We start from the raw sequence: 18027 nt of genomic DNA on the forward strand, positions 1-18027 counted from the left end.
CTCTCTCTTTCCCCCACCCCTCTCTTCCTCTTTAATGTGGCTATTTCCTCTCCTCCCCGCTTCCCTGGGCTCCTGTGGCCAGCTCTTACAGTGAGGGGACTGTTCCTCCTAGCCCCTCCCTCCAAAATATGAAATGAAAACCATAACCGTGTCAGCGGGTGAGGGTGGCCCCGTGGGCAGCCGGCTATTGCCTGTGCCCCATCCAGGCCACACTGGGGAGAGAGAGAGAGAGAGTGAGTCCCCACTCTTGGAGCCTGATCTTCAATCAGTTGCTTCTAAGCCTGTCTCGCCCACCTCCATTTTTCCAGAAGGGTGGAGGGGTGGGGGGTGGACTGCTTAGAAATTCCTCAGGAATCCCTTTGACCTCTCTTCTCTCAGTGACATTTCCCCTGGGGAGGTGGGGGAAGCCTGGGGCCAGGGGAGCACTTCTCCACTTCTTACCCCTCGTCTCCTTGAGCCTCCTCAGAGCGGAAGGAGAGAGAGGGGAGCAGAAGACACCGAGGCCAGAATTACCGCAGGCAGAGAAAGAAGAAAGTTATCAGCCACCCCTAAATGAGACTGTTTTCTGAAACCTTCAGGAATCTGAGAGCATGAGAACCGGTTTGAGATGTGAGCAGCTGGGACCTGTTGTAAAAGGAGCTGGCCCTGGGTGTGAGTTTGGGAATGTGAGGTGTGCATTCACTGGGGAGTGCGAGCGTGCGTGTGCATGATTCGGTGTGTGTGTGTGTGTGTGTGTGTGTGCGTGTGTGTGTGTGTATATCCACCCGTGTGTGTGTGTGTGCATGCGCCGTGCTCCGGTGAGAGGAAAAAGGAAGCAGGGCAATGTGCGTTTTGTTTTCGTTGGAGAAGTCAAGAAGTGGAATGGCTTGGTCCAGTGCCGTGGATTGAGGGTGGGGGAAGGGAACGGAAGGTTTCAGACCCTCTTGCAGAGATGAAGGCAGAGGGGCTCGCTGCCTGAATTTACCCCCGGCCCTGCCCCCGGCTCTGGACCCCTCGTGTCAGGGTGTGGGCCTCCCTTGACATCCCGTACCTCTAGCACATGACCACTTCTAAGAAAGAGTCCCTGTCAGGGTTGGAAACTGCAGGGCTGCTTCTGAGACGGGCAGTGCCCGCAAGAGGCCCAGACCCGGGGACAAGTTCTTCAGGCTCAGTTAGAAGACAGCAGTCTGGAAACAGAGGGACGGCTGCGCCTGGCTGGGGGAAAAGTGATACAGCAGCTAACTCAGGGATGCCCAAGGGGTAGAGGAGCTAGGCATCTGGGCTAGAAGGGGACACAGACCCTCCCCTCCCCCCACTGGCCCCTCTGTCACCAGCCTGTCCTCCCATGCCTGAGTACTGCCAGCTCCAAATGGCGTGTGGTGGGGCGTTTGGTGCCCGTGGGTTGGTAGACGCAGAGCCTGAGGACTGGGGCCCTTGAGGAAATCATTGAAATGCCCTCCCTCACTTGTGAAATGGACTAGAGTATCAGGAGAGTCCCCTTCAGCTCTGAGATTCTGCACATCTCATTGAAATCTTCCTGCTGGAAGGCAGAAAACACTTGAAAAATTCTTGGTCCTGCCCCCAGGCTTCTGGGGCCTTCCTGCCTGACGCTCAGGCCCTCTGCCTGGGCCCTCCTCTACTGCTCCGTGCCGGAGTCTGTCACTTGGCTACTCCTCCTTGCTTACCCCACCCCAGTTTCCTGGGGCCCCAAGTACCTGATTGTTCTGTGTCCTTAAGTAGACTCCCCCTGGAAGAGCGTCTACAAAACAAGTGTGTGTTTCTGTGCGTGTACGTGTGTTTGAGGGTGTGTGCATCCAGCAGCTTTGGGTAGGGGAGCTGCGATGATTGTGTTCTGGGAACTGAATCCTATCTGGGCAGGCCCCGGAGGCCCCAGTCCCTGGTCCTGTATGGTGTATTCTCAGCTCCAAGCCTAGCCCTCTGTATTCTCCTCCAGCTGAAACATTTCAGACCGAGGTACTGTTTTGTAGTTGCTATTGGGTTTGGCCTTGGGGTGAAGAGATGACCCCTAAGTAGGGCACTGTGGCCCTCACTATTACCTATGGTTTCCCTGTGGCTGTACCCATAGCCCCAGAGAGCTGTGGGGTTTGGATTTCGGGGCTCCAGGCCAGAGACTGTCCACATCTGGTTCCTGATGGCACCAAGCTGAGGAGAGGCCTGGGCTGGAGGGAAGATCCAGAATAAGGAAAGAGATCTAAGGAATCCCTGGGTGAGTGAGGGTGGAGAGTCAGGGTATGCAGGGACTGGGCTGGGGGGTGGTGCTGGAAGAAAGGGGGAGCTTAAAGGATAGACCCTGGGGAGCAAGTTTACAGAGAGGACGTTTTTACAAGTTTCTAATTATATTTATTTGGAGTTTTCCTCTGGCGGTTTGAAGCTGTTAACAGCAGGAACCTGTATCCCGGTGTTTGTTTTTGTTTCTAACCAGCTGCTTGGCCCGACATAGTGAATCCGAGTTGGAGACACCTGCCCACCCCGTCTTTGCTGCAGCTCTGTCTGCTCCCACCGTGGCGCACTGGCCTTCGTCCCTGCCCGCCACCCGGCCCTGCGCTCCTTCCAGCTACCCCCGTGCCCGAAGCCTCAGAGCCTGCTAGGGCTCTCCGACCGGGGACAGCCAAGTGTCAGTTCCAGGCCATTCCATGATTATGTATCAGATGCTTTCTTCATGCCCGAACTCTGTGCTGAGTTGGGGTGGGGGGAGACACAACAACGACCAAGGAAGGCATGGATTCCTCCCCTGGGTGTTTCCAGACGATAGTGTAGGAGAGCAAGCACTGGACTGGGAGTCAGAAGACCCGCGTCTGGCTGTGCACAAGCTGTTCGTGCTTGCCCTCTCTGGGCTGGTTCCCCATCTAGGTAGTGAAAGGCCCATATGAGATAGCTGGGCTGAAATCCCCACACACGTCATTATGCATCATCTGACACCATCGCTGTTCGTGCTGTCATTTTCTCCATCCGTGTAGAGAGAAGACAGATAATCAGGAAGCTGGAACCTGCCTTGGCCCACTGCCTGCCTCCACACCCCTCTCTCTCCAGTGTTCTGGTCTGTCCTTCTTACCTAAGGATCCCCTACCTACTCATCCCCGAAAGGCCCCTGACTCAGGGTGGTTTCATCCACCTTGAAAAGGAGAAAATTCTTGTCCATTTGAGGTACCTTCAGATGAGCAAGGAGCTGGTTTAGGGTTAAGGTGGTACGACTTAGAGAAACTCATCAGGGCCTCTTGCTGGGTGACAAAGCTCTCAGTTTCATCCCCGTTCCCCACCAGGCACTGAGCACCAACTGCTTTTCCTGGCCCTTCTGTCAAGCAGGCTCAGCTATATAAGAAGGGTCCTATTTTCAAAAGGAAGAAGGTGCTCTGTCTCCTCTCCTTGAGGTTGTCTGTGTGGTTTCCTAGACTCCAGGCCTGCCTCCCTTACACCCTGCCTATCCTCTGTCCAGGCCGAGGATGGGCTCAGGCTACAGCTGAGGTCACAGTCTCAGCCCGGTTCCAAGTCGGGGACATAGCCTGAGAAGCGTGAGCTTCTGGCTTCTGAAGCCAGGCCCCAGCCAGTTCCCCTAGTTGCCCTTTTGATCTAGAAGGAGAATACACACTCGCATATACAGGTCAGGGTGTCATGGCTGAAGCCTGGCTGGTTCTATTTTAGGTGTTAATTACATGTGGGAGGCAACGCAGAGGAAAGGATAAGAGAACTGACCAGGAGCAACAATGATTGTGCTGGTCGCAGGTGGACCCTTGCTGCCCCACTGTCAAGTGCTACTTAGCACCGAGGCTGGGAACACCTGTTGGACAAGGATGCTTCATAGAGGTCCCTGAGCAGCTCCAGATAATATCTGAAGAAACTGAGATCCTGTGGATCCTATAGGATTCCCTATGAATCCCACCCTGGATTTACTGGTCCCCGTCTCTTCTGGCCTCTGCATCACCAAACAGATGCACTTAAGTGGGTCTCTTACTTTCCCTGAGTTTCTTATCCCCCTACCTTTAATTTAAGACTAAATTTCCTAGGATTGCCCTCCACCCAGAACAGCTGGGGGATCACAGGAAAATAAAAAGCTTTTTCCTTGCGGTAACATAGAACGGGGAAGATGACATAGATGTGGACCTCATCTACTCACCACCAACCCATCCATCTATCCATCCATCCATCCATCCACCCATCTGAGTAAATGCTTTACAAATATTGACTAAATGCCTTCAGGATATGGGTCTGTCTTGTTCACTGCTGGATGCCCAGCCCCTAGCACAGTGTTTGGCATGTTGCAAATGCTTAGTAACTCTGCTGAATGGCTGAGTACCTATGATCAGCTCCCAGCTGCCATGTAGATTTCAAAGATTCAGCAGCCATGGCCTCAGGGAGGTTTCTGGAGGGAGATACTGCCCATGAATTAGAAGTTAAATAATGGTAGCAGGCAGCACACAAATCACGAGACAATGATTGGTCAGGCGATCAGAGAGCCTGCACTTAGTCCAATCACCCTGGGCTAACCTGGCTGGGGCAGGAAGGATGTCACAGTCGTGCAGGCCCATTAGGACACGAGGCAGGCTGCTTTGGACCTCCTCACTAGGTCCCTCAAATCTGCTGCTGTGAGTGGTCGGGGGAACTACTGTGGTAATGTAAGCAGGTGTGTGTGTGTGGACTCTCCCTAGGGGTGTCTGCTTATCTGCAGCCTGCTTTCTGCACCTTCCCATTTGCTGTTATTCCTTGGGCTGGACCTTAGCAAAATTTTGAAGCAGACGAGAGTGTTTCCTTTGGGGTCCTCCTGCTTCCCTTTGGGGTATACTTCCCCATCCTCAGAAGGGAACCTTAGGACTGCCCCTGGTCAAACAATCCACCCCTTCGGGTCGGGTCTACCCTCTCACCCTCTCAATGCCACCCCCACATCCCACGCTCCCTCCTTACATTGAGCAGGGCATATGGAGCGCTCTGCTAGGTGCGGAAGCAAATCCAGAGAAATGTCAGCTGGCACTGGGAAAGCTGCTGCAGCTGCAGACCTGGGCATTCATGCCAGGAGAGGCAGGGAGGTCTTGACTCATCTTGGGTATCTCTGCAGCCGCCTCTCTCCCCCACTTCAGCTTTTGATCCAGCCCCATACCTGAGGTGGGCTCAAAGGCACAAAAGGAGAGCCCTCCCAAGGGATCGTGGAGGGTGGCTTTTTGGGTCCCAACCGGTCCCTCACCCACTTTGCCCTCCTCTTTGGGCAGTTCCCAGCATGGGTAGAACAGGCACTAGAGAAGGTACCTTCAGGGATAATGGCCCCCTAACACTTCCTGTGCCATCACACACTGTCCCGGTGCTGCCTGTCCCCACAAAGATGGCGCTCTGGTACGAGGGAGGAGAAGCAGAGAGGGGTTCAGAAACGATACTGGGGAGAAAGTGGGAGAGAAGGACTAAAAATAGCCAACCTTTCTGAGCACTTACTATATGCCTGCACTGCTGTGCTAAGTACTTGACAAGTATTAACCCATCTGATGCGCACGGCAGCCCCAGCAGCCCCGGGAGGAGGTGCCATTGTATTTACACTGCACGGTAGCACTCCAGAACCCCTTTTCTCAAACACTTTTTTTTTTTTTTAAGATTTTTAAAATTTATTTGACAGACAGAGATCACAAGTAGGCAAAGAGAAAGGAGAAAGCAGGCTCCCTGCTGAGCAGAGAGCTTGATGTGGCACTCAATCCCAGGATCCTGGGATCATGACCTGAGCCAAAGGCAGAGGCTTCAACCCACTGAGCCACCCAGGCACCCCTCAAACACTCTTGTCCTCTTGCTGTCTCCAGTGTCTTCCTGGCTCCTGCAAATGGTCTCTTCACTTTATCTGAGAGGGGCAAGGAAGGCAGACAGCCATCCAGCCCTGTCACACCCTGGAGATCCTGATGCAGCTGGTGTAGGAGACTGCCTAGACAGCCACTTTTTAAAAAAGGCTCCCAGGGAATCCCAGTGTGCAGCCAGGGTTGAGAACCACGGGTCTAGACCAATTTATGCCCAACTAGCCTCAACCTGTTTGTCAGGCCAGTAGTAAATACTTGCTTACTGAGAGCTATGAAGAGACCATGCCTATGGGTATTGAAGTGATCCCTGCACGGATAAATCGTGGGTGGGCAGATGTGGCGGAAGAGAGCTCTGAAAGGATGAACTGGCAGGAGGAGGAAACACTGGATATAATGGGGGCCCCTATTTCAGAGCTCCACTTTGTTTGTTTTGCTGGGACGGGGGATTCAGTGGAAGAGCAAGAGAGAGAATCTCAAGCAGGCCCACGGCTCGATCTCACAACCCTGAGATCACAACGCAAGCCGAAACCAAGAGCTGGGCACCCAACCCACTGAACCACCCAGGCACCCCTCAGAGCTCTGCTATGGGCATCAACTGCTTCAAAAGATTCCATTCAAATCGTTGAAAGGTCCCGTCCTCAGTGAGTGACCAGCCAAGTGAGGGAAGCAGAACATGCCACACAAGAGGGCTTGACAGCATCAGCAGAGCCACTCAGCAACGGCGGCAAGTGAGCGGAGGCAGGCGGAGTCCCCTGGGATCAGGAACTCTTTAGAAATGGGGTTTAGCAGGAAGAGCTTTGGGGTGGACAATTTTGAGCCAGATTTGGGAAGCCAGGAACAGTGTGGCTAGAGATGAGATAACTGCATTTCAAATGTGAAGAGTGCGATGGATGTGAATGCTTGGACAGGGGGAGAATGCTTGGACGTTGTAGAGGAGGAGGTAAGAGATAGTTTTCCAGGGCAGAAACCTTTGGCTGGAGAGGGATAAGCAGTGGGAGCAGGGCGATGAGGGAGTGGGTAGGATGGTGGGAAGAGCCCAGCTGCTGGAAGGGGCTACAGGATCTGCTGGGAAGCCTGGGTTTGCTGCCACCAGCCTCAGAGGCACTCTGGTCCTAGTAAGCACAAACCGGAGGCAAAGCAAACAACAGAAGTCCAGATAGCCTGCTGCGGATTCCAGCGAAGCACCCAATGATTCAGAGACAGGCATGTCCTTCTGAGATGTCCCTAGAGGAAGGGCTTCCCAATGAGTTTCCAAATTGCCCTGCTGACTGCTAGGAAAGGGATGGTAAGAGACAGAAGAAGGCTCAAAAGAGGATGGACAGAATGATCATTAGTCACTGGGATTGTCCAATGTCCCGGGCTACCTGGAAGACTCACAAGGGCGTGTTTAAATGTGGGGGACAGAGAACGTGGACTTGGGTCTCTGGGTACCTTGTCTTTCTTCACGTGTTTAACCACACTTGAAATTTTCTCTTTCCTCTCCTGATGGTCAAATGCCAATCCAGTCTCCAAAACCCAGCTTGAATCCTGCTGCTCAGGGGTTTTTTGGTCCACCCCAGCCTAGGAGTATCTTTTCTTAGCTCCGAGAATAGCACTCCAGTAGAACTTCATGTGATGTTGGAAGTGCTGGCCATTGGTGGTGGCCATTAGCCACAAATGGCCATCGAGCACTTGGCCTAGTGCAACTGAGAAACTTAATTTCAAACTAATTTAAATTTAAAACAGCCATTGGTGCTTCATGGCTACCACCATAGACAGCACAATCTAGAATATCTGTTGTCTGAACCAGCTTCTAGACATCAGGAACCTATTTCCCAGATTTTTTATTTTATATATATATTATATATATATATAAAATGTTATATTATTATACTATATATATATATATTTACACAGATTATCTCATCAACTGCTCACAGACTCTCACGAGAAGGTATTATCCCCATTTTAAAGAGGAAGAAAAAAGAGAAACAGAAAAGCCTCTCTAGAAAGATAGAGCTGGATTTGAATCTGGGACTTACTCATTTCAGCACTTAGGATCTTTTTATGAGAGTGCATTTCTTCTTCCCATGTATTTTCTCCATCGGTTGCATCTACTGATACTCCACACCGCCTCTCACTATCTACTCTACTGTCCTTCTTGCCCTCTCTAATAAACTAGTCTTCATGCCCCTCTTCTTTGTGCTTTCATCTGGGGATGAGTTCCCAGGGTGGGCCAACAGGCAGACACCATGACTGCAGAACCTGAGGGAGTCTGAGAGTAAGTGTGAGTTACAGCAGTTGGAATCACGGGCCATGGCGGACGGCTGCAAAGGAGTCAGAGAGTTGGAAAGCAGAGTGCAGAGCTGAATGGAAGCTCAGAAGACTGCAGGCAGGATATTTGGGGGCAATTCTCCAAATTTCAGTTCTCTTCTTTGCCCCAGGAAGCCTCAGTCCTGCCCCCCGAAGCATGCCTTGAAACCTAAAATCAGAGGACAACTAACTGTTCCAAGCTAGGACTCCCCGGTATCTATAAATTGGAGGGATTACTGGCCCACTCATTCATTCACATTCTGTTAAAATATATCAAGCACCTTAAGGATTTGGATCCCCATAGTTTGGCTATTGCGGCCTGAGAATCAGCATTTTAACAAAAGCCAGGCAAGGTTACAGTCCGCTGTCTTGACTGCAAATCCCATTTCTTTATTTGCAGGTGGCCACCTCTATGCTTGGGTTCCCCAGTCACAGTTAGAAGTAGTCCCTTCCTCCTCTCCTCCTCCTTTTCACAGAGATTCTCCAGCCTGGCTCCCTGTTGGACTCATCTGGGGAGTGTTCAAAAAATACTGTGGGCTCGTTGACCAGGACCTCTGGGAATGGTGCTGGGCATCTCCTAGGGGAGTTAACTCTAACGATGTGCAGCCAGGGGTGGGAAACCCCCTCACCTTATGTCTACTGTGTCTCTGGCACTCAACCACACCCTACCTCATGTTCCTTGTCTCTCCTTCTGACTGGGCCGAGTCAACAGTCTTCAGCACAGTACCTTTTGCAAACACACCCCGTAATACGTTCTCAATTGAATGCAACCTGTTGCCATATTTTAGGTCTCCTTTATCTGCACCATAACATTGCCCCCAAAGTTGGATTCTTTTGCCCAAAGAGGATAAATGGTTTTCTTGGCTCTGTCCTTTCAGAACCATCCTCTTTTTGCTAGATCTTGGGTGGCCTCTTCCTTCAGCAGAGCTCTGTGAGGAGCATCGCGTGTCCAAGTGAGCCAGTAGTGAGAGGAGTACCTTGGGTTAGATGGGTGAGTTCAGGGTGGCGGGCTGGACAAGCCAGAGTCAGCCAGAGAGTCACAAGAGCCCCACTGATCAGGCTTCAGGTTGCTGGTACCAGCCCCTGCCCAGTCCTGGTCCTCGGCTGTTGACAGCACAAGGGCTGAGGGAAATCTTCAGGATGGAACTTCTTTCCTCTAAAGATTCTTGGCGCTATGGTGGGCAAGTGGGAGCAGGCCTGGTCTCAAGCAGAACTGTGAGGCTGAAGAGGATTTCTCGGGTGCCCTGTCTTCTCCCTTTCTTCCTTCCATTATTGAGGGCCACAGGACCCTGCCACTTTCCCAGAGGCCACTGTCCCCATGCCTCTCCCCCGCCCCCCAAGTCTGCTTCCAAGAGAGGTAAACTAATTCACACTAAGTTGAATATTTCTAATCAAGGTAAGTGTGCTACCCAGTCCAAGGGGTTTTGTTTGTTTTTAAATCAAAGAGGAGTATTTCAAATGACGGAATTTTAGCTGTCATTATGGATTAAGTATTTCTGAGGAGAGTGGGGATGCTTTTTGCATTCCTGAAATTACAGTCGACCCACTCTGAAATCCGAAGAGTGTGAAGCCTGCTCTTGGAGGGGGAGGGGTCACGATCCATATTTTAGAGGAGAGGGGCTTTTGCCCTTGAGGAGCCACCTTCAGGACAGCCCTTGGGGGCGCCTGGGTGGCTCAGTGGGTTAAGCCGCTGCCTTCGGCTCAGGTCATGATCTCAGGGTCCTGGGATCGAGTCCCGCATCAGGCTCTCTGCTCAGCGGGGAGCCTGCTTCCTCCTCTCTCTCTCTGCCTGAGTCTCTGCCTACTTGTGATCTCTCTCTGTCAAATAAATAAATAAAATCTTTAAAAAAAAAAAAAAAAAGACAGCCCTTGGGATGCACTGACAGAGGGTCTCACGTGTCCCCTCTGCCCCTGCTAGATGTGGACGAATGCGTGGAAGGGACCGACAACTGCCACATCGATGCCATCTGCCAGAACACCCCACGGTCGTACAAGTGCATCTGCAAGTCTGGCTACACAGGGGATGGTAAACACTGCAAAGGTGAGGCTGGGAGGGTGCCGGGAGGGGAGGTCAGTGCCACTGCCCTTGGCCATACTGTGCATGATAGTAGGCCTGCAGTCCCTGCAGGCTCCAGGAAGGAGGTTCGGAGGGGTGGCTGTTCTTACCCCAGAGAGGGCACCATGGAGGCTAGCTGAGGCTCTGGTGGGAAGAGTTCACAGCCTCCCAGCTTGACTGGGTGGGGAGTCAGAATCATGGGACTGAGGCCTGAGGTGCCATGACATTGGAACCTCCATCTTTAGACCCTTCTACCGTTCCCACATAGGATGAGAACAGACAGTTTACCCCAGGGGGAATTCATACCATGAACAAACACATTCTTCCCTTCTCATAATTAAAGCCATGCAAATTAAAGCACGCTTCAGATGTTATTTTCAATGTATGACCTTCAGTGCTGGTAAGACTGTAGCAGACAAGGTACACACTCATTAATTCTTGGTGACATTATAAATTGAAAAGTGATTTTGTCATACCTAGCAGGAATCTTAAAAGGTTAATTATACCCTTTGACCCAGAATTTTATTCTCAGGGACTTATTCAAGAAAAATTCAAAGAAACAAAATAATACTGGAGAAGATGTTCTTTTTGCATTATTTATGATAGTAAAATAAATGGAAGAAATCCAACAATAGCGGAAGGATGAATAAATTATGATATAGCAACACAACGAAATATTCTGCAACCATGTACCATGGTGATTAGAAAGACTGGGTGGAGACATATGAAAATGTTTATGACTTAAGTTTATTTAGACTGATTGATTGATTGATAGAGAGGGGATGGGGAGAAGCAGAGGGAGGGGGAGAGAGAGAATCCTAAGCAGGCTGCACGCACAGCGTGGAGCCTGATGCAGGGCTTGAATGCACAACCCTGAGATCATGACCTGAGTCAAATCAAGATCATGACACTTAACCAGCTGAGCTACCCAGGTGCCCCTATGACTTAAGTTGAGATGAAAACAGCAAAATGCAAAATGGTTTGTAGGCTATGAAAGTAACTATGAAAACACACATACACAAAGACGATATATACAGATACATACATATATTCAGACCACCACAGGGCTGAGCCCAGGGGTGGACAGTGGGGGCATGCTGGTGGGCCAGCTGCCTCAGATCCTCTTTGCCCACAGATGTGGATGAGTGTGAACGAGAAGACAATGCCGGTTGTGTGCATGACTGTGTCAACATCCCTGGCAATTACCGATGCACCTGCTATGACGGATTCCACCTGGCACATGACGGACACAACTGTCTGGGTGAGCCAAAGGCAGGGAGAGGAGGTGTGGGCAGGCGGGCTGTCTTGTGGGGAAGGAGCCGTTTCTGGCATTTCCCACTGCCCAGGCAAGGAGAGGAAGGTGATCAAAAAGCTGCATTCTTGCAAAATAGAAAACAAGGTCAGCCTCCCCTTTGAGACCAGGTGCTGAGGATGAAATAATCCTGGGGCTGGATGAAAAACATCAGAGGAGATGCTGCTAGAAAATGCTCCCAGGTCAAGGGCCAGAAGATGACAATAGTGGGTGGAGATGTAGGGAGCAGAGCATGGCGGGAAGGTGATTTGGCTACACGCTTCAGTAAATGGGAGGAATGTTTGATGATGACAACGATGCCCCCCATGGGTCCTGAGGAGCCTCTGACCCTTAAAGACTGGCTTTCTTCCAGCTCGTCCTATAATCTCCAGGCCCTCCTCTCCTTACTTCTTAGGCCTCCATCTGACCTGATCCTTGACCCAGGAGCTGGGTCAGAGATAGGAGAATCTCTAAGGAACTCCCCTCAACTTTGGTCTGTTATCACTTTGGAAAATTACTAGGACCATGTCGGATTCTTCTGCAAGTAGCAACACTGAAGCCCATAGCAGAGAAGGATTTGAAATGTGAAGCCAGGGGTCCTTTTTCAAATTCTTCCTGGTGTCAGAACAAAAGTAGGAGACTAGAGGACTAGAAGACCAGGAAAGGAAGAGAGGAGGAATGATGCTCAGAAAAGTGGCTAGGCTTCTTCCCCACCTGACCAAACTGATGAATTATCTGAGGCTCCATTAGTCTAGGACAGCCTACAGAGCTGCCTCTAGACCCAGTCATGTCCCATTTTTGGGCCAGGCTTTTAGGTTTCTATTCCCAACCCGGGCCTCTACAGCCTGAGCCCTGCTGGGCCCGTCCCCGCAGCCCTGGCCATCTCTTCTACTAGGGAAGGATCTCACGTCTTTTCTGCCTAGTCACCCAAGAGGGCCTCTTTAGGGACTCCCTCAGAAAGAGAAGTGATGAGTTTCCTACGGGACGAGAAGTTCTTTGATTGCCTTTCGCCTTTCTAAGCCCCTGATTCTCACCAAGTCTTGTTTCCCTGTGTCTTGGGGAGAACTAACCAGAAATCAAGAGAATGAGTAGGTATGGAAAGAGCAAGGGGGAGCAAAGTTCTACCTAACCCTACCCTTGGGGTTCAAAGTCTCACTCAACTCAACCTCTGACGTGTAGGGAAACCCTAAGTCATCCATGCCCTGGGCCTCAGTTTCTCCACTGAGAATTAGAGGAAGGAACTTGGCCAAAGAGCAGCAAAATCACCAGGTTGCATAGAAGGGAGCAAACAGAAGGATGGACTGTAGGACAAGAGTGGGGAGAAGTCAGGGCTATAGTGAGAGAGGGCAAGGGACAGGAGTAAGGCAAAGGAAAGCCTACCTCCTTGACTTTACACCGGAGCCTGCTGGATCTGTACCCTTCTGCCCTTGGCCACAAGGGGGAAAGGACAGGCTTTCAGGGCTCAGCAGGGAGGATGGGAAGATAGGGGCAGAATAGGGCCTCAGGAGCTCAAATTCCAGCTCCTCTGTTTGGAGACCAATCTCCCGGATGCCTGCTGGGCCAAGAAAAACCAAGAAGGGCTAGGGACTGGGGAGGGCAGTAGGTAGCACAGAGATGGAGTCAAGGCATTGAAGTGGGAGCCCCAGAGTAAGCTTGGCTCTGGGACTTGGGGGTGGTGATTTGGGGTGGTAATTAGGGTGTGGCCTGGCGGCTCTCCTCCCACCCCTCCCCGCCAAGCCACCAGACTGTTTTGTTAAACCAAAATAGGAGAAAGGCTAGGGACTATGGCAGCAAGCCCAGGCTTGGGGGGAGGGGAGGAAGGACGGGGCCGTGGCCTGTCCACAGAAATGGTCCCTGCCCGGCAAGGAGTTGAGGCTTGCTGCCTTCACCCATGTTGGCCCCCAGAGCTAGCACCATGGCCACAACTCTCCCTGCACACCAAGTTCTCTCGTTCCCTGGCTGCAGCCATGCCCCAGCTCCTCTCCTTGACCAATCCCCATCCTTACCGCCATCCCTGTTCCTCTTGCCCTGGCTCCTTTCCTGATTTCCTCTGTGCTCACACCCAATTCCAACAAGTGAGGGAAAGGGAGCAAATCCTCACATGGGAGAGACAGGTTCAACTTTCCTCTCTCCACTGGCTTAGCTCCCCAGCTCTGCCCTTGGAGGGCAGCCTCTTCAAGAGCAGTGGAACATTAACTGATGAGTGAGTGAGAACTTTCTGGCCTAAGGCTGGGTGCTGCATTGGAGTGGGGAGGCACACTCTGGAGCCTGGCCTCCATCCCATGGCCTCACCAACCACCCATCCTACACAGATGTGGACGAGTGCGCCGAGGGCAATGGTGGCTGTCAGCAGAGCTGCGTCAACATGATGGGCAGCTATGAGTGCCACTGCCGGGAGGGCTTCTTCCTCAGCGACAACCAGCACACCTGCATCCAGCGGCCAGAAGGTCAGCCCATGACCCGGGAGGGCCCAGCCCTATGCTCCCAGGCTTCTCTATTGAGGGTGTTTTCCCTCAATACCCGCTAGGACTCACCCTCTGTTCTCAACTCCACTGGCTCCTTCCTCTCTCATCCCTCAACCCAGTCACATCCTGAGGGCTCCATGGACAGATACCGGGTTGGAGCAAAATCTGGGGGAATTTGTTTGGGGTTGGGATCAGTGTGGGGTTGAGGTTACTATAGGGTGTCCTCTGTATCCCAACTCAAAGTGGGTCAGTTAGGCATGACATTGCCTAATTGTGGATGGCTGAGCTCTAAGCTGCTGCTATCTGAGGGTCTCACCCATGCCTTATTCGTTGGATGGGATAGGGAGTGTAAGGCAGGAAGAGGGGGGTACTGTCTGTTTCTGTGACTCTGCCTCCCACTCCCACCCCAAGACTGTGACATCCCTGAGCGCAGGGATTATGTCTAATTTGTCCTTTGATCTCCAGAACCTAATATACTGCTCTGCATGTAGTGGGGAGCTTTATACGTATTTGTTGAGTAAAATCTTCTAGTAATGAGGGGCACTCAGCTGGCTCAGTTGGTGGGACACGTGACTCTTGGTCTTGGGTTGTGAGCTGGAGCCCCAAGAAGGGTGCAGAGTTTACTTTAAAAAAATCTTATGGTTATTATCAGTACCAATTACTTCCCACCCACATTATTATCTTCTTTCTGGTTTGACTGTACACTCTTTGAGGAAAGAGATCATGTTTGTTTGTTTTAAAGATTTTAAGTAATCTCCACACCCGACATGGGGCTCAGACTTACAGCCCCGAGATCAAGAGTTGCACGCTCCACCAACTGAGCCAGCCAGGTGACCCAAGAGATGTGGATTGTTTTGCTTTTTTTCTGGGTCCTTTCTTTCTTTTTTTTTTTTTTTTTTAAGATTTTATTGATTTGACAGACAGAGATCACAGGTAGGCAGAGAGGCAGGCAGAGGGAGAGGGGGGAAGCAGGCTCCCTGCTGAGCAGAGAGCCTGATGCGGGGCTCAATCCCAGGACCCTGAGATCATGACCTGAGCTGACAGCAGAGGCTTAACCCACTGAGCCAACCAGGTGCACCTGGGTCCTTCCTAAATCCACCAGTACCTAGCACAGTGGTGGGTAACTATAAGACACTGCTTTTTGGTTGTCTGAAGGAGAGGGTGCTTGTGCAGGGTTTTGGGGGGTTGGGTATCAATACCTATACATCATTCAGAATGGCTCTGTCCCCCACTCATTAGCACCCAGCTCTGGGCAGGATGGGGGCTGGCAAGGGGGAGTCCCTCTCCGGCCTCTGTAGCAGCTTCAGTGGATAACTTCCTCCTCCTCCAGGCATCCAGGGTTACAGAACACTCACCACCCTCCTCTTCCCTTTTAGAAGGAATGAATTGCATGAATAAGAACCACGGTTGTGCTCACATTTGCCGGGAGACACCCAAAGGGGGTATTGCCTGTGAATGCCGCCCTGGCTTCGAGCTCACCAAGAACCAACGGGACTGTAAACGTGAGATAACCGGGATGGCGGTGGGAGAGAAGGAGTGACAAAGAGGAAGTGCATGGGGACGCGGGAGGAAGAGGGAACGTGAGAGCGGCAACTAGAGCAGAGGGCCAGTCTCCGGGCTCCCCAAGGAGCAGCAAGCTGATAGGTCTCCCACCCTCTCTGCACAGTGACGTGCAACTATGGCAATGGTGGCTGCCAGCATACGTGCGATGACACAGAGCAGGGGCCCCGGTGTGGCTGCCATGTCAAGTTTGTGCTCCATACGGACGGGAAGACTTGCATCGGTGGGTGAGGCCCCTGAACGGGACTCCACCGGGAATGGGGGCACCAGGGAAGGGGGGAGCACCTGGGGCCTGGGTGCTGGGCGCAGAATGACTGGTGAGTGGACTGAAGAGCCAGACAACAAGGCCAGGTCTAGTGAGGAACAACTCTGAGAGCTCACCCTCTTCTCCTCCCTGGCCCACGAGCTCTCCTGCCCCAACCCCAGGGCCCCGGCCATCTTCTTTACCCAGGATAAAGTGTTGCCAAAGTGGCAATAAAACAACCAGCCCTGATCTGACAAATGGGGTTTCCTGACTCCAGGCTTCTTCCTCTCTGTCCTGTGTACCCCTGCCCGTTCCCCCCCCCCCCCAGCCCTCATTCCCTTCTGTGCTGCACCTCTGCCTGCAGCCCTCCACTGCCCCAACCGCTCCAGCCTTCCATCCCTCTAGCCCTGGTTGGGGCCTTCTTAAGACCTGGATCCCTTTTCCTGAATTCCTAGGCCTCACCTCACATACATTCAGGTATCATAGGTGGGTTTAATTCCTTGATCCCTAAAGTTTAATTCCTCACCCCTTCTGTCTTTAGGACTTTTGTGAAGGCCAATTACTATGTGCTCACAGACTGCTGAGAAAGACGATGGGACAAGGTGTCCCCCTGGAGAAGGGGGAAATGGAAGGGAAGGGTTTGGGCCCGGGGAAGGGCTGTGTCTGGAGCCAGGCAGGAGCGAGCGTGTTCTGTGGGCAAGGGTATTTACAGGCGCTGGTCATCTCAAGGGCTACAACATGCAGAGGACGAGGAAGCGTGAACACAGTTGCTCTGTGCATTTGTCAGAGATGTGACATTCAGCTTAAGAACTAGACTCTCCCCATCTCTCTCCAGCGACCCCACCCGTCTCTGCAGACAGCACTATCCTAACCCCCAGACACAAGAACAGGGGAGCAAATGATGCTCTTAAAGGTGTCCTCTGAGCACCTGCTCCAGACTTGCACAAAGGGCTCTAAATGTCTTTAATTAAACTCTGTCCCACTCCATGTTTCCCTCTGAACTAACCCTTCAAAGACCCTGGGACATTTTTAAATCTTCATGTCACCTTCTCCTAGCTGGTTTGTTCCAGCTCCTTTCATTTTTTTTTTTCCTCCTAGGTTGAATTCTTCTGCTTCCTAAACCTCCCACCATCCCCTGGACACACTCACACATCCCCAGAATGCCCCCCCCCAAAAAAACTGCATGCGGTCCCCAAAGAAAAGCTGCATGTATTAGGACAGAGCTTGGACCCATGGATGTGGGGCCAGGTCTTTCTCTGGTTGTCTTCTGTTCAGATAGTCCTGGGCATGGCTGCTTTTGAAAATACCCCTAGTAAGCTTGAGCTCTTCTCTAATGCAAGACCCATTCCGCCTTCTGGACCATGGCCAAGCGAGGCAGAAGAGAGCAAATGAGGCAGCTCTAGGCTTCACGGCTATATTCTTCCCGTGTTCCACTCCCTCCTCTCCAATAGCCCTTAGTTTGCCTTGCCCTAATCTCACTTTTCTCCCCAGCCCTGGTAGAGGAAACTTCATTGTTCGGGGCCGCCAGGACATCCACATTTAGTGGGGAGATGGAGAGGGCAGTATAGTTTAGCAAAAAGGGTGGGCACCCTTTGGGATTTGGCAGCTTATAAGATTTGAGACTGCATCCCAGCTCTGCCTTTGGCATGCTGTGTGGTACTGGGCCCAAGACGGCCCCTCTCTGGGATTCTGTTTTCCCTCCGTCACCTGGTGGGAACCTGGCTTCTTTGAGGACACTGGGCAGGACAAGGCTGGGGAGCTAAGTGTAGGAGCCCCCGGGCGCATCACTTGGGGCTAGTGGTTTGGGGCTACAGGGGTGGAGGAGGGTGGGGAGGGGGCAGGGGCCCAGTGGGCCCCAGTGGCTGTTGCCCAGCATCTAAACAGCTTTTTTACAATGTCAAACAGGGGAAAGGCGGCTAGAGCAGCACATCCCCCCTCAGGCCGTTTCTAATGGTAAATATGTCTGCTCTCTCCGCTTGCTCTCACTGGCTTGCTAGGGGAAGGGCTAACCCGCTGGGGCTCCCACTAACTGCATGCCCACTGGGCCCAGCCTGACTGGATCCAGCCTACCAGCAGGGCTCCCCTGCAGCCTGGGTACTGGGCCCATGGGGTGACAGGACACCTGAGTCCCCAAGAGCTGGCCCAGGAGGCTTCATGTTGGTTTTGTCTTTGTTCCTGTCTTTCTCCTCTCCTGCTTCCTCCTGCCACCTTGTCCCTCTCCCATCTTCTAACAACTCACCCCTTTCCAACCATCTGCCCCTTCCCTCTCTCTGCCTTCCACACAGCAAAAGACCCAGCAGCCCCAGCTCACCCGTTGTGCCCATTAGGTGGCTGAGACAGGGGTGGAATAGAGTTCG

The 18027-nt window shown here is 52.2% G+C and overlaps 2 protein-coding genes across 5 annotated transcripts in view; one reads left to right on the plus strand and one right to left on the minus strand.

Annotated features, from left to right (window-relative positions):
* The window catches only part of TCP11 (t-complex 11), a 139163-nt gene that overhangs the window by 100831 nt on the left and 20305 nt on the right, over positions 1 to 18027 (minus strand). The gene's annotated exons all lie outside the window — the stretch shown is intronic.
* Positions 1 to 18027, plus strand: part of SCUBE3 (signal peptide, CUB domain and EGF like domain containing 3) — a 34706-nt gene that overhangs the window by 3515 nt on the left and 13164 nt on the right. For 2 of the 3 annotated variants that reach the window (XM_045074746.1, XM_045074744.1), the window contains exons 2-7: positions 9973 to 10095; positions 11246 to 11371; positions 13714 to 13848; positions 15243 to 15368; positions 15533 to 15649; positions 17576 to 17623. In XM_045074746.1, coding sequence (XP_044930681.1) covers positions 9973 to 10095; positions 11246 to 11371; positions 13714 to 13848; positions 15243 to 15368; positions 15533 to 15649; positions 17576 to 17623 — 675 coding nt within the window. The remainder of the gene's footprint in view (positions 1 to 9972; positions 10096 to 11245; positions 11372 to 13713; positions 13849 to 15242; positions 15369 to 15532; positions 15650 to 17575; positions 17624 to 18027) is intronic. The other variant, XM_045074745.1, reaches the window with a different exon arrangement.

Source organism: Mustela putorius, unplaced genomic scaffold (assembly GCF_011764305.1).
Source record: "Mustela putorius furo isolate JIRA1106 unplaced genomic scaffold, ASM1176430v1.1 tig00000135_pilon_pilon_pilon, whole genome shotgun sequence".
NCBI lineage: Eukaryota > Metazoa > Chordata > Mammalia > Carnivora > Mustelidae > Mustela > Mustela putorius.